General features: G+C 36.7%; 1 protein-coding gene across 2 annotated transcripts in view; it reads left to right on the top strand.

Moving 5' to 3' along the window:
* The first annotated feature begins 4,262 nt into the window (after positions 1-4,262).
* The window catches only part of LOC135750179 (uncharacterized), a 30,090-nt gene continuing 19,260 nt past the window's right edge, over positions 4,263-15,092 (top strand). For both annotated transcript variants that reach the window (XM_065268982.2, XM_065268983.2), the window contains exon 1: positions 4,263-5,510. In XM_065268982.2, coding sequence (XP_065125054.1) covers positions 5,349-5,510 — 162 coding nt within the window. In that variant the 5' untranslated portion in view covers positions 4,263-5,348. The remainder of the gene's footprint in view (positions 5,511-15,092) is intronic.

The raw sequence follows: 15,092 nt of genomic DNA, 5'->3' as shown, positions 1-15,092 counted from the left end.
GAGCAATTCTGCCCCCCTAGGACCCCGCGTAATTCCATTGGCTGAAAAAACTCCTCATGGGTAGCCTTTGTAGCGCCTTATTACAATTCCTTCAAAATTTCGTGATGATTTATATCGTTAGAATGTTGTTAAAATTACAATTGGTCTATTTTAAATTATCCGTTTAATATAGTAGTATATAACTGATGCTCTAGGTGGTGAGATCTACCAAATCTCGTTCTTAGATTTTTTTTTAATTAGCTTAACGTGACGTACCAGCTTAGCATACAGCTATCGGGTAAAATAGCTTAACACAAACACCAGTTGCACTCACCGTAATAACGTAATGTCATTTTTTTTAATCCTGAGGTTTAAAAAAATATGTTTCACGTTCAGATAACTTAGTAATCAATAACATAAAATTGAAATGTGTTTTTGTTGTGTAAGGCAATTAATTGGGTTTTTAGGCGATTACGTGTGTCATTACGTGCTGCTCACGTGTTTGCAACATGAATATTAGTTCATTAATTATATTATTTTTGTAAGCTTTTATTTTAAAAATATTTTGTATGCTTCTATTTTGTAAAAAGTACCTAGCTTGCTACACCACTAACGCAGCTTCGATTAGCCATTAGCATCAAGATATCGCGATGACAAGTTTTTGACCAGGCATTACTGCTAGGTACCAATTGGGGTCCTAGGGGGGCAGAATTGCTCGGGGGGACTGGATTGCTCACGACACCGTAAGGTAAGCACAACGATGATTTCCATGTGAACACCGTATTTACTGCCTTAATGTGGCCACGACCAAACTTTAATGGTGCATATTGCCCAACACGCGAATGATATGATACTTTGACGGTCAGATGGAATTAAAAAGGCTAAGTTAGCAAGAATAAACGTTTTTCATTACAAAATCAACAGCTAAAATAACTTACCTGTGTCTTTCTCTTAAAATATCTTAAAGCTTGTTTACTTTGCTGTTTAATAGATTAGATCCGCTGCAGTTTTATTAAAGGCTAACGTTACTTCGAGAAATGTGTTTAATTAAAATATTCAAAATAATACCTGGTTTATTGACTTTTATTCAACTTTGCTTTACCCACTAATAATAATGATTGTAGTTATTTGTAAACAGCACTAGTTAGGCATTAGATAACAATGATATTAATCTTTGTTATTTTAATAGTAACGTGTGATTTTTGTAATTTTAATTTGTAAAGGCGTAACTTCCATAAAACTAACACTGCTTATTTTGAATTTATCCTTAGACGAGCTGACCGGATGCCCAGTGTCCATTCTCGCATCTGCAGCTGTCATTTTCCTGCAGGGGATAAAATGTCCCCGTTTTGTTTATATCCACAAATGATGTTCCCACTGGACAAATTTTGGAAGATCATTCATACTCCCTGAGACAGGATAGGGCTGATGTGCCTAAAAATGTTCCACCACCCATTTATAAAGAGGAGGAAATGGCTACAATTTATGGCTGACAAAGATGATGAACCATCTCCGGCTGATCAAACCCTCACTATCAATTCTGAGAAACAACCAAATAAAAGCACAACTAAAGAAGAGCTGCAGTCTGGACGAAGAAGAAGAATCCAGGTTGAGATTGAGTTAGAACATTCCATAACAGAGATTCAGCTTCTCAAAGACTAACTCCAAAGGCAAACGAGTAACTGTCATGACAGGTATTCAGCTTTTCAGATGAGTGAAAGTGTGATTCGAATGGAGACAGGATTGCCAGATAGGGATACTTTCAGTGCTGTGTGTGAATATGTTGCTCATTTTGAGGATTCCATTACGTACTTTGCTGGATGGAGGAGACCCAAAGAAATCATCCTTGAGGACCTTGATTAAAATTCGCCACAACTATACACACTTGCACTTGCATTTTCCATGTGGGCATTCACATTGTGTTGCAAAAATACCTTCTTTCCCTGTAGAGACTTGTCATGTGAATTATATAGTATATAGTTTGTTTTCAGTTTACTTATTTTATGAAAATAAAGATGTTTACTACAAAACTTGCTGCAGCGTTTCTTTGGATCAGTGATTGGAGCATTTTGTTAACTTTTGTTTAATTCCCAGAGAACACGCTGATATCTATGGCTTGAATGCACTGTAAGTCACTTGTCTAACAAATACCAAAAATTAAATGTTAAACTATTGTATACTATTGTAACTATACACCAGTCAGCTCACAGTAATGTGAGATAAAATTTACTACACAGGCTCTCACATTAGGGCTTGTGGATTACCAGGTAAAAATATATAGAAAATGTGAACAAAATTAGTATATATGGTTTATTTAGGGAACATGTATGGTTTAATTATAATATATTGTATTTAAGCATTGATGCTATTGGACAATTCTCTTTAAATTTAACATATATAATTATATATATAACCATTATATTAAATGTTTGGAATTTAACTGTGTTCTGTTTGTTCAGAGATTGTATAGTTATCTTATAAATACATAGAACACTTTATTTAACTCCTATATCTCTCCATAGTTTTACTTAATGAGACTTGATAAACCTTGTCCCTCATGCTGGCCCTTACAATACCGGTAAGTAAACCAGCATCTAAGCTGCACTGTTATGTCCAGATTTATAGTGGTTCTCTCTCCTCGATCTATGGTTTTCTATCGTCTAAGTAAGAAAAAGTACATACGATTGGAAATTGATTCGGCAATAGCTAGGGCTTCTGAGATGTTTTTTCTGGCGAATTAGCAAATGGTATGCAAACATACAATCAAACATAATACAGTGAAAGATAATCTTTAAAGTTTATTTGGGCCGCAATGATCATGCATAATAACCTTAATCACAAAGAAAATAATATTAAGGTTTATATAAACTAACGAAATAATAAACTAAGAAATAAATAAAACATTAACAAAAAATCTCAAAGAGGCACGCGTAAACAACATTTCTAACATTTTTGGAAATAACGAATGGGCAATATTTCTCATGAAAAAGTGGATAAGTGTCCATAAACAGCGCAGATCATAATGGACGAGCGTGTTTTTTAAATAAAGTTTGAGGAAGCTTGATGATGACGTTGATCCGCGACCGGTGCGCTGTAGTCCGTTTATAGCATACCGTTAGCATTTTATATCTGACGGCTTTATTTAGGCTTCAAAATGTATACATTTAAGTTTAACTTATAAAGATTATCTTGATAGACAAAACGTGTAAGGTTCATAACTCTTTGTTGAACACAGATCTTATTTTTTGCGATTTTCCAAAAATCTATGGGAAAAATGAATGGCTTTTCGATCGAGGGAACCCATTCGCCGCTAACTTCCGGGTTGGCCTACAAAGTGACGTCATGACTTCGGCACTCTATAACTGCACTCTGTCTCTACATAAAGCGGCGGTTTCCCGGACAGAGATTAGCTTAAGCCAAGACTAGGCCTTGGTTAAATTATGATATTTAAGTAATTTTTAGAAGCATAATTTATGAATAAACATAAATGGTATGCAGTGGCGGCCGCACACTCTCCCTCCCCATTCCCTCATAATAGACAGACCAAAGTAGTGCAAAGGTGGTGCTGAAACCTGGATCGCCACTTGCAGCAGATATTACATTTTTCTCTTCTTTATAGTTCATTCATGGCAATAGCCATGTAATGCCTGGCGGATCTGAAAAAGCTTTGCCACCCCAAATGTCATCTCAGCACTTTTTTTCATTTAGTCATTACTTTATACAATAGTTGATGGTTTATGGCCATACTGTACTTGGGAGGCATACTTGTTTTGCTACATCTAAAGCAAGATGTAATATAACATTGTATAGTAATTGGACGTTCACCTATAAATGGTTAGAAATTCCCTGAGACTGGATGAAAAATCATCATTGTGACAATCTTTGCTACATCATGAAGAAACATCAATCTTCTTTTGTAATGAACGACAGATGAATGAAGTGTTGTGCGAACTAATGTTGACATATTATGTAAGTTTACAAGGACATAGGAAAGCACATCCCGTAAAATCCATCTTACAAGAATGCTTAGAATACACAAGAACAAATTTCAATAGTTTTGGATGGGTAGGGAATACAAATGCACAAAGGGCAAACATTAATCAAATACAAGTAACCCCCACTTTGTCAATATCATTAATACCTTGGAGATTCATACAACCACTAGTAGATATAAGCTTACAACAAATGTTAAAAGAGAATTCTGGAATAATACCACAGTGGATAATTGTTCAAGAATATTTGAACAATTATCAAAATAAATTACTTATATATACGGATGGATCAAAGGAGTCAGACCGCACTGGGGCTGCAATTTACATTCCCCACCATGAAGTAAGAATTGTAAAGAGAGCAACAGATAATTTATCAGTGTATACTGTAGAATTGTTGGGTATATTATGGGCATTACAATGGTTGGAAGAAAACAATCAGAATAAAAATGTGGTCATAGCCGCGGACAGTTTGTCTGCTTTATCAAGTTTACAACCCGGAAACGCATCGTGCAGGCAGGACATTATCTACCAAATATTGCAGGTGCTTCTACACTCCATGACAGGGGGCTAGAGGTTTAATTTCTGTGGGTTCCCGCCCATGTAGGGGTGGAGGAAAATTAAATTGTTGATGGATTGGCAAAAAGCTCAATAAAGCATGAAAGATTTGATGTACAAGTAGCACTGAGTAAAGCAGAAATGAAAACCATTATAAAAGGTCACACACTAAATCTATGGCAGGAGTATTGGGACATATCAGACACAGGGCGACACTTTTACAAAATACAAAAACAAGTAGGTGTTATTATGAGACACGGCAGGAATCCAAAAGAACAGATGGCAATTACAAGACTAGGAATTGGACACACTGGATTAAATCAGTCATTGCACAGAATAGGGAAGGATCCTACTGGATTCTGTGACTATTGTAAAGCTCAAGAGACTGTAGAACACATTCTGATACACTATAAGAAATATGAAATCAAGTTGGACTACAAAACATGACAATAGGGGAAATCAACTTATAAAAGTCTAGACTATGTAATTACATTCCTAAAAACTACTGGATTAATTGACAGACTATAATAGTTTATTTATTTATTTTATTTAATCTGCTGCTCACACTCCAGTCCAGTAGGTGGCGGAAATGCAACTTTATGCTAGTTTGCCAACCGCCAATAAAACCGACGACGACAAAGAAGAAGTGTTGTGCGTCTTCTCTCTCCAGTACAGCAGGAGGCGCTGCAGCTCTGTAGTCCGCCGATAAACCCACTAAAGAAAGAGAGAGCGCCCGTGTGATGTGTATCCTCAGTCTTTTTCTCTCTTAAGTGTTTTATTGAGTGTTAACAGAGTCTTGTCTCTGTTTATTTTAGTGTTGAGATGTTGATGATGACAGATGAGATGTGCTGTAAATCAGTAGGAACTGATCTGTCCATGCTGGATATTGATGATTACATCACAGAAATCTCTCAGCTGAAGAAAGAGGTGGCGTTACTGGAGGCAACATTGAGTTCAAGAGGAGATTTAGGACTGAAACGAGAGGTTTGTACAGCTTAAACAACCTTTACCTGAACAGTGTTGGGAGTAACGCATTACAAAATATAATATATTACAGTAATATATTAGTTTTTGCTGTAATCCAGTAATATAAAGCATTACTAATAAAATTTTGGTAATATTTTACTCGTTACAGTCTTAGTAACGAGCGCGTTACAACAATGCATTTAAAAAATAGACGTGTTCTTTTATTTTTTTTTATTTTTTTGACCAATGCGCGCGACCAGCATCCACACAGGAAAAAGCTGCGGGTAAAATATTGGCGCTTGTTTAGTTTGGGTCGGGTCAGCTTATTTTTGGGAGCTTTTCCATTGGGTGCAGTACGTAGTACCCCGATACTTTTTTTCGTACCACCTCGGTTGGGGTTCCAAGCGACCCGAGCTGATACCAAACGTGACACGAAAACACTGTAGATCATTGATTGGTCTGAGAGAATCGTCACGTCATCGCTATAATGTAAATATTAGCTTTAGCTTACTGCTAGCTTGCGCTGTCTCAAGCAAACATGTTGTTATCTGTGTTCTGCTATAAGTTTCCAAACACCCTTTTAGCGATGAAAAACATCCGCAGTAAGCAGCGCGTGTTTTTTTCGGCGCCCATGTTAACAAGTTAAAGCATGTACACCGCACGCGTGAGCAGCGCGTGCCTGCGTGGCAGGAGCGTTGCTGATATGGAACGCCAAGAGGGCCAAATACACGCGTATTTTAACACGTACTTTACGTGTACTTCACGTGTACTTTACGTGTACTTTACGTGTACTTTACGTGTACTTTACGCATGAAAAATTAACGCGTACTTTACGTGTAAACAACACGTTAAGTACACGTAAAATACACGTTAAATACGTGTAAAATACGTGTAAACAACGTGTGATTCAGACATCAGTTTCCAGTTTAAACGTGTCAATGTGATTGGTTGCCTAAAAGTTGGGTCAAACCATTTCTCTAAGCCTGGGGGATGTCTGACACTCATAGGCTACATGCTACCACCATTACAGATTTCAGTGTTGTTGTCCTTTTCTTGTGTAGCCCATACAAATAAATAGGCAGATTGCAGTTTTAAAAAGGTATAGTAATTATTTATAATTGAAAGTTATTGAATAAAAGGCCCATTTTGCACATAAGTAAGCATTCTGATTGTAACACAATTTAACACACCTCAGTTTTCTAACATTTATTTATGACAAAGGTTACAGGTGTGATTCTTTAAATTGAAGATATAGAACATAGTAATGAATTTTCGTTTTTGATAAACAATATAAACTTAAAATTATAAAATTAAAAATTAAAGATTTAATTTACTGCTTTGGCCAGTAGGGTGCAACCAAGATGCTCCACAAGGGCAATATTACAGAAATGTTACATCTAAAGATAAGATCTAGCTCAGTGTTCTAAATGGTTTCAAAACACAGTGGTTTCTACAGAGATAAGATACTCACCCTTAATGTTTTAAATGAGTAGTCTTGGCCATGTGTACCTACGTCAGACCTGTCAGCAGCAGACCTGTGACTGTTAAGGTGTCTAGCCAGGTTACATTACTTTGACTAGATAAGATAATTTGAACCAACCCTGGGTTTTAGGTGCCATGAAAGTTACTCAACTCAATTATTTAACTATAGTAATTCTGTGAAATCTTAGCACACACTTCCCACCCAGCAAAATCTGGTTGAAAAGACGTCAAAACGACAACTTCTCCAGACGTCTTAATGACGTGAAATTCTGGTTGAAAAGTGAAAGGTGAAAAGACGTGTTTATCATGTCGTTGAAAAGACGTCTATAAATTGACATCTAGAAAAAGGCTAAATTTGGTCGAAAAGTGAAAGGTGAAAAGAAGTCTATAAAAGGGCTAAATTTCTATATTATTTCCTATGTCTTTCCAAGGGTTTATCCTCATTTTAAGAATGTATTATATAATGTTAATTATACTATTATTATTAGGCTAATAATTATCTCAAAATAGGACAGCTAACAAAAAGGTAATACGAATTTATATGTCAAATACACATATGACATATATATTTCATTAATTGGTTTATTGTTTTTCAGCCATAATATATCCCTCACCTGGCATGGTTAAGGTTCTTACCTTCATGATCTGTTATCCTTGTTGTCCCACTTTTTGACTGCATTTCTAATGACACAGAAAACCTTTTGTGTTCTGCTATGTATACCAGAAACTGCCTTTCACATGCATATGATATGATCTGAGATAGGCATACATACATGGAATTGTTTTAAAATTCAAATACAAAATACTATCACAAATTCACAGATATCACATATACAAAATACTGTGTGGAAAAATTTATTTAAATACAAATACATGGGAAAAATGTGGGCACAATGGACAAAGTGTGGGCATACTGCGGGAAAATTGTGGGACCACTGGGCATTCTATGGGCAAACTGTGAGCACATATCTGGGTCTTAAAACCCATAGAAGCTGTTAATTTCTTAAAGTACAAAATAAGCTTGGCTAAATAATTAGTCTTGTTGAAAGTAGCAGTAACAAAAAAAGACAAACTAAAAATGTTAAACATACATTTCTTTTACCCCTGGGTATAATGTTAAAGGGGTAGTTCACCTAAAAATGAAAATTCTGTCATCATTTACACACTCTCATGTTGTTACAAACCCGCATAAATTTATTTGTTCTGATAAACACGAAGGAAGATATTGTGAGAAATGTTTGTAACCAAACTGTTTGTGTAAATGACAAAATGTTCCTTTTTGGGTAAACTACCCCTTTAAGAAAATGTAGGAAATTTAGCTTGTGGATTGAATATTAAATTACTTTTATTTAACTACATAAAACCACTTATTACTAAACAGAAAAAGCAGGTCCAAGAACAATATGTCTCCTCATGGGCACCAGCTGATATTTTCTTGTCCGATTCTTTCTTCATCCTGCTCTCAGTCACTCAGGTGTGTTGTCCTGGTTGCTTTATGGTTACAGCGAAATGTGAGAACATAAAAAAATAAATGTTAACATTTAAAACAGGGGTTGTCTTAACAAAAAGTAAAGCATGATCAATCCAATTAGGTACACTAATATTAAAAGGAATTTATATTTTATTTTACCTTTGTTATTTAGTCCCAATTATGTATTGCTATACTCCATTTAAATACTTAAAGCGATATTTCAGACAGATTTTAAAATGACCCCATGATGTACTCCCACACAGTAACTCGAGATACACATGTTCAGACGAACACATTTGGAGTTGTTTTAGTAAATGTCCTTGCTTTTCCGAGCTTAATATGGGAAAAACATGGATCAGGGTACATTTTCTGACTTCCCAAAGAAGTGCAGCCTTTAAAGAAGTAATCCACACCGCTCCAAGGGGTTAATAAAGGTCTTCTGTGGGTAATCAATGCTATATAGTAAGAAAAGATAATGTTTTAAACTTTATAAACTATCATAACTAGTTTCCGGTAATGATGTCTTGGACTCAATGCGCAATGAGTGGCAATATTTGAGTATGGATTACCTCTGTGAAGGATGAATGCACTTTATTGAGGTTTAAAGTCAGAAGTGGTTCCCTAATTGATGTTTTCTACCATTATAAAGCTTGGAAGCGCAAGTAAGGGGCTATTTACACTTGGTATTAAGATGTGCTGTTGTCGATCGGATCACAAGTGGACGATGCTAAAGACAGGTGTAAATGATGTTCAAAACATCTTGAGCTCGTCCACCTTTGACCACATTCAGAGGTAGTTGAAAACACTTTTGATCGGATTGCTTTTGTAGTGTAAGCGCGCATGTGGTAGAATGTGTTCCAACAGCCACAAGAGAATATCAAAGAAATATCAAAGAAAGCTTTTACATATAAATATACAAAACACTGTGCAGCATGTTTACTTACAAGCAGCGGACTCTGGCATAATATTAGTTGTGTCCATTTAAACCCGTCATTACTCCTGCTCATGTTTAAATGACAGCAGAAGGAATCGCCCACAGTCTCCACAGACCATCCCCTAAAAGTATTCAGAACAGAAGAGGTTGAAAGTGGACAAAACTGACAGATTTAAATACCAGGTGTAAACAGAATGTGTCCTTCTCATCCACTTATGATCCGATCCACACAAAAAAAAACACATCTTAAAGGGACACAAGGCAGCATTTTTATGTTAATAAATCATTTTCGCAAGTCGGTATATGGTTAAATGACTCATTACATGACGAATGAAGACTCTCTCGCCCGCCCCTACCGTCTGTAGGAAGAATACCCCACTTGCAAGTTCGCTGTATCCGACCCGGTGTCCTTCAGTCTCGTATAGTCTTAGATATAGAACGCATTTACTCCCAGACACAAGGGGGAGCTAGTAGACAAATAATACTCAGACTTGCCTTGTGTGCCTTTAAAGGATTAGTCCATTTTCTTAAAAAATATCCAGATAATTTACTCACCACCACATCATCCAAAATGTTGTCTTTCTTTGTTCAGTCGAGAAGAAATTATGTTTTTTGAGGAAAACATTGCAGGATTTTTCTAATTTTAATGGACTTTAATAGAGCCCAACACTTAATACTTAATTCAACACTTAACAGTTTTTTTCAACGGATTTTCAAAGGACTGTAAACGATCCCAAAAGAGGCATAAGGGTCTTATCTAGTGAAACGATTGTCATTTTGGTGCATGTCTGATGTACGATACCTCCAAGTTGTCCTAGACACAACGCAACGTGGCACTTCTTGTCTGGTGTGCAACCCCCTTTAGATTTTTGGATGCATGTGAAGTTTTTTTTCCTCTTAAGTAATAAATAATAGTACTGTCAAATGTACTTGAGATAATAAAATTATCTCGTTCACTGTATGTATTTGTTTATGTTTTATTAAGGAATAATTGAAGCACACAATAAAATAATTATATAAATTCATGCAGGGCTAGAAGTATGTATGTACAGAAACACCGCCAGGTATCGGATCAGTAATTGCAAAAGCCAATACCCTAAGGCCAGGTATTGGGAAGAGAGAAAATGTATTGGAACATCTCTAGTTAGGTAGAAGACAGGTTGGTACTAGTATCAAACAACCTGTACAAAACTAAGTGCAAATAACAATGACGGAAGTGTACAAAAAGTTTGTATTTACTTTCAAGACATATTATTTTTCCAAGTTGTAGTGCTTTATCATTGTAGGGCAGGGGTTCCCAAACTCGACCCTGGAGGACTGTCTGCAAGACACCAGCACTGAGTTACAACATGATGAGTTAAGGCACCCCTGCTCTAGGGAGTGCTGTCAAAGGATAACAGCTTAAAAGCTTATTTTTGATCATTTTAATATGTACTGTATTCTATTATACATTATTTACTAAAGCCTGCTTTTCTTGAAATAAAACCTGCCTTTTGAACAAAATTAATATAAAGGGTTAAAGTAGCAGTGTAAAAGGGGACTCCCCTTTTACACTGCTACTTTAACCCTTTATATTAATTTTGTTCAAAAGGCAGGTTTTATTTAAAGAAAAGCAGGCTTTAGTAAATAATGTATAATAGAATATGTAATGTAATGTAATGTCACTGTCAATGTATCTTTCTTATTTTATTGAAACCTTTGATGGAGAAAATAGAATAATGTCCAGGTAACACAATTAAACTTAATGTAGCCTTGCAGTACAAGGAACACGTTGATATATGGCTCTATGCAAGACAAGTACTGCGTACAAGTACTTTGTTCATTGTAGTATTAAACACTTTGTAGTAAAATTATAGACACTAAGGGGGCAATTTCCTGGAAAAGGTTTAAGTCTAGTCCCAGACTAAAACGCATATTTGAGTTGTCTTAACTGAAAACAGCTTGCACTGACATCACTTAAGATACATCATTGCCTTGTTTTCTCTCAAGATGCACAACAGTAATGCTTTTTTGTAAGGGATGATTGTAAAAACAACTTAAATGTCCTAAAATAACTAAGGCCTAGTCCTGGGACTCCTGGCTTACACTAAACCCTGTCCGGGAAACTACCCCTAAGTGTGTGCTAAGATTTCACAGAATTACAGTGGTTAAATAATTGAGTTGAGTAACTTTCATGGCACCTAAAACCCAGGGTTGTTTCAAATTAATCTTATCTAGCCAAAGTAATGTAACCTGGCTAGACACCTTAACAGTCACAGGTCTGCTGCTGACAGGTCTGACGTAAGTACACATGGCCAAGACTACTCATTTAAAACATTAAGGGTGAGTATCTTATCTCTTTAGAAACCACTGTGTTTTGAAGCCATTTAGAACGCTGAGCTTGATAGATCTTATCTTTAGATGTGGCATTTCTGTAATATTGCCCTTGTGGGGCATCTTGGTTGCACCCTACTGGCCAAAGCTGTAAATTAAATCTTTAATTTTTATAATTTTAAGTTTATATTGTTTATCAAAAACGAAAATTCATTACTATGTTCTATATCTTCAATTTAAAGAATCACACCTGTAACCTTTTTCATTAACAAATGTTAGAAAACTGAGGTGTGTTAAATTGTGTTACAATCAAGCCCTTTTCACACAGAAATTCCGTAAAATACACGTAAAATGCATCCTGGATTTTTCCGGAATAGTTAGAGTTTTTGTTTGTTCACACTGCCAAGATTACACGGCATCTGATGGTCCCGGAAAGACACGTGACATGTTGAAAGTCCCACCCTCTCTTCTACGCAGCGTCTGAAGTTTGCATATTATTTATTATTTCTCTCTCCAGAAACAACTCGCGTGCATTTTTGTTTATGATAAGACTACAAAGGAGCGCGTGAATGCACAGTTCTATTCTGGTGAATGATCTCAGCTTCAGAGTGGATATTTGACAAGCTCCCTGATTTCTGCTTTGATACAGTTTTCAGACATTTCTCATCGTGATTGTTTATATGCATTTAAAACCCGCATTTTGAGGAGCTGAACAATATATCTCGTTGGGATGACATGCGGGTATTTTCGTTTATTATAGCTCAAATGAGCACGTGACGCGATATTCTTTTATGCTGCTGAATGATCTCCGTTTCAACGCAGTAAGTAACGAGCTAACTTACCTGATATCCGCTTCAGTCTAGTATGCTGACATTTCTCGTAGTGAATGTTGTAAATCCCTCATTTTAAAGAGTTGAACCAACTTCATGTTGCCATGACACGCGCGTCCTCACTACGGCACGTGCGTCATTGTTTATGCGTCTCATATATCATTTCCTGATAACTGCTTCAATCTAGTTTGCAACATTTCTCGTGGTGAATGTTTATATACATGTTGTCTCTCGTTGTAAGGAGCTGAACCATAACTTGTGTTGTGATGATGACGCGCGCGTCCTCACTTCGACACGCCCTTTATGGCATTCTTGTTCACACAGAGGGTTACCCGCGTATCTTACTAGGTCCTCTTTCCGGCAACGATCCCAGAAGATTAACGGAACGAGTTTTTGTTCACACAGACGCTTGTCTGGCAATTTTACGGGTATTTTCTGGGACCAGAGGTCTGTGTGAATGAGGTTTCAGAATGCTTACTTATGTGCAAAATGGGCCTTTTATTCAATAACTTTCAATTATAAATAACTACTATACCTTTTTAAAACTGCAATCTGCCTATTTATTTGTATGGGCTACACAAGAAAAGGACAACAACACTGAAATCTGTAATGGTGGTAGCATGTAGCCTATGAGTGTCAGACATCCCCCAGGCTTAGAGAAATGGTTTGACCCAACTTTTAGGCAACCAATCACATTGACACGTTTAAACTGGAAACTGATGTCTGAATCACACGTTGTTTACACGTATTTTACACGTATTTAACGTGTATTTTACGTGTACTTAACGTGTTGTTTACACGTAAAGTACGCGTTAATTTTTCACGCGTAAAGTACGCGTTAATTTTTCACGCGTAAAGTACACGTAAAGTACACGTAAAGTACACGTGAAGTACACGTAAAGTACACGTGAAGTACACGTAAAGTACGTGTTAAAATACGCGTGTATTTGGCCCTCTTGGCGTTCGATATGCTGAAGCAGCAGTGCTGCTATCGTTTCGGCGTCGGCTCTATTTTTGCTGCGCTGCTCACGCTCAATTAAAGTGACAGGGCATTGTTTATAGCAGGGCTGGACTCGGACAAAAAATTGGCCCTGGCATTTTGGCCCAGACCGGCCCACTACATATAGGATCACAAATCTTTGCAATCTTGACTATCAACTCCATATAATGATTAGAAAAATATATGAGTTGACACGTGACATTACAAAAATGTAAGCAGTGTAAAAGGCTTTGCAGGTTTTAAAAATCTGCTAATTGTCTTAGCCAGTGTGCACAATGTTTAAGGTAACCATTCTGACCACCTTATGATAACACAGAGACCTGATAAATGTTACAATGAAGTCGCAGTCTCGCTTTTTCCTGACAACCTTTTAACCAATTCCAAACCACAGTAATTTTAATGACTAACATTCGTTTTTTTATATATTTTCCTTTCATTCTATTTTATGACCTTGAATCAGGATTTCTTTTCTTATGGTCACACCTCAATTTTGCAATTTCCATGCATGGCATCTTTCTTAAGGGCATCAAATAATGAATTTCCAGTGTGTGTGTTAAACGTTTTTGGCCCATTTGAAATGTAAAAGCAAATGTGCCTAATTCTGCACACTTTTTTTCTGCTTTTGTCTCCAGCCAGCCATCATTAGCAATAATGCATTACTTATAAATGCTTTATTTACTAAATTGATGGTAGTTTAAGAATTAATTTGGTTTGGAATTAGTAAAATATGTTTAATAAAAACTGTGATCAAAAGTTTGATTTAGCTACCTAATAATTCTGCCCACACTGTATTTTATTGCATCGTAATCACTGTCATTTTGCAAACAGTGTTTTGACTGTGTTTTATCAAGAGGATATCTAACGACAGTGTTTTAAAAGCAGTTCTGCTTACCGCACGTCAACTCGGTTCTCAGTCTTCTCTTATTTTGACAGACGCACACTGACCCTGCATGCTTCATAAAAAAGCTCAAAAAGTTGTGATTGGGCTAGCCAAATGTCAAATAAAAAAGAACCAATGGGCTGCTGATTAGGTTTCTCCTGGGCGAAAAAACAAACATCTTACGCTAACTTTTTTGGAAAATGCAGAACATTGTCAACGCGCCTTTTAGCGCCATCAACAAACAGAAACAAAGAAAGAAAGCAACGGCGCGCGATGTACGAGTGTTATGTGCTGGTCAGACAAAAATAATGAGATGTATGATACGTCTCACAAAATTAGTGTGTATAATAATGATACTCCCCCTCAGCATCTGATTTAAGAAACAGAAGGGGAGGGGTGGAGCCTGTTAAGAGATGATTGGGCCACCCCGGTGCCAGTATGGAAAATGAACCAATGGGCCGCTGTCCCTGCTTTATGGGCCGGTTGTTGGCCAAATAAAAAAAAATATATTTTTTCGACCGGCCCTCAAGTGCGTCGGCCCACCGGGCATTTGCCCGGTATGCCAGATTACCAGTCCAGCCCTGGTTTATAGTTTAAATGGTCGTGGATTGACGCGAAAAAGGGTAATTTTACAATAAAATCATGAATGTGAAGCTAAGTGTGTTTGAAACAGTCATGACTTTGAGCAAT

The sequence above is a fragment of the Paramisgurnus dabryanus genome, chromosome 12 (genome assembly GCF_030506205.2).
Source record: "Paramisgurnus dabryanus chromosome 12, PD_genome_1.1, whole genome shotgun sequence".
Classification (NCBI taxonomy): domain Eukaryota; kingdom Metazoa; phylum Chordata; class Actinopteri; order Cypriniformes; family Cobitidae; genus Paramisgurnus; species Paramisgurnus dabryanus.
The sequence above is the reverse complement of the archived record's forward strand: the minus strand, read 5'-3'. Positions and strand labels throughout refer to the sequence as shown.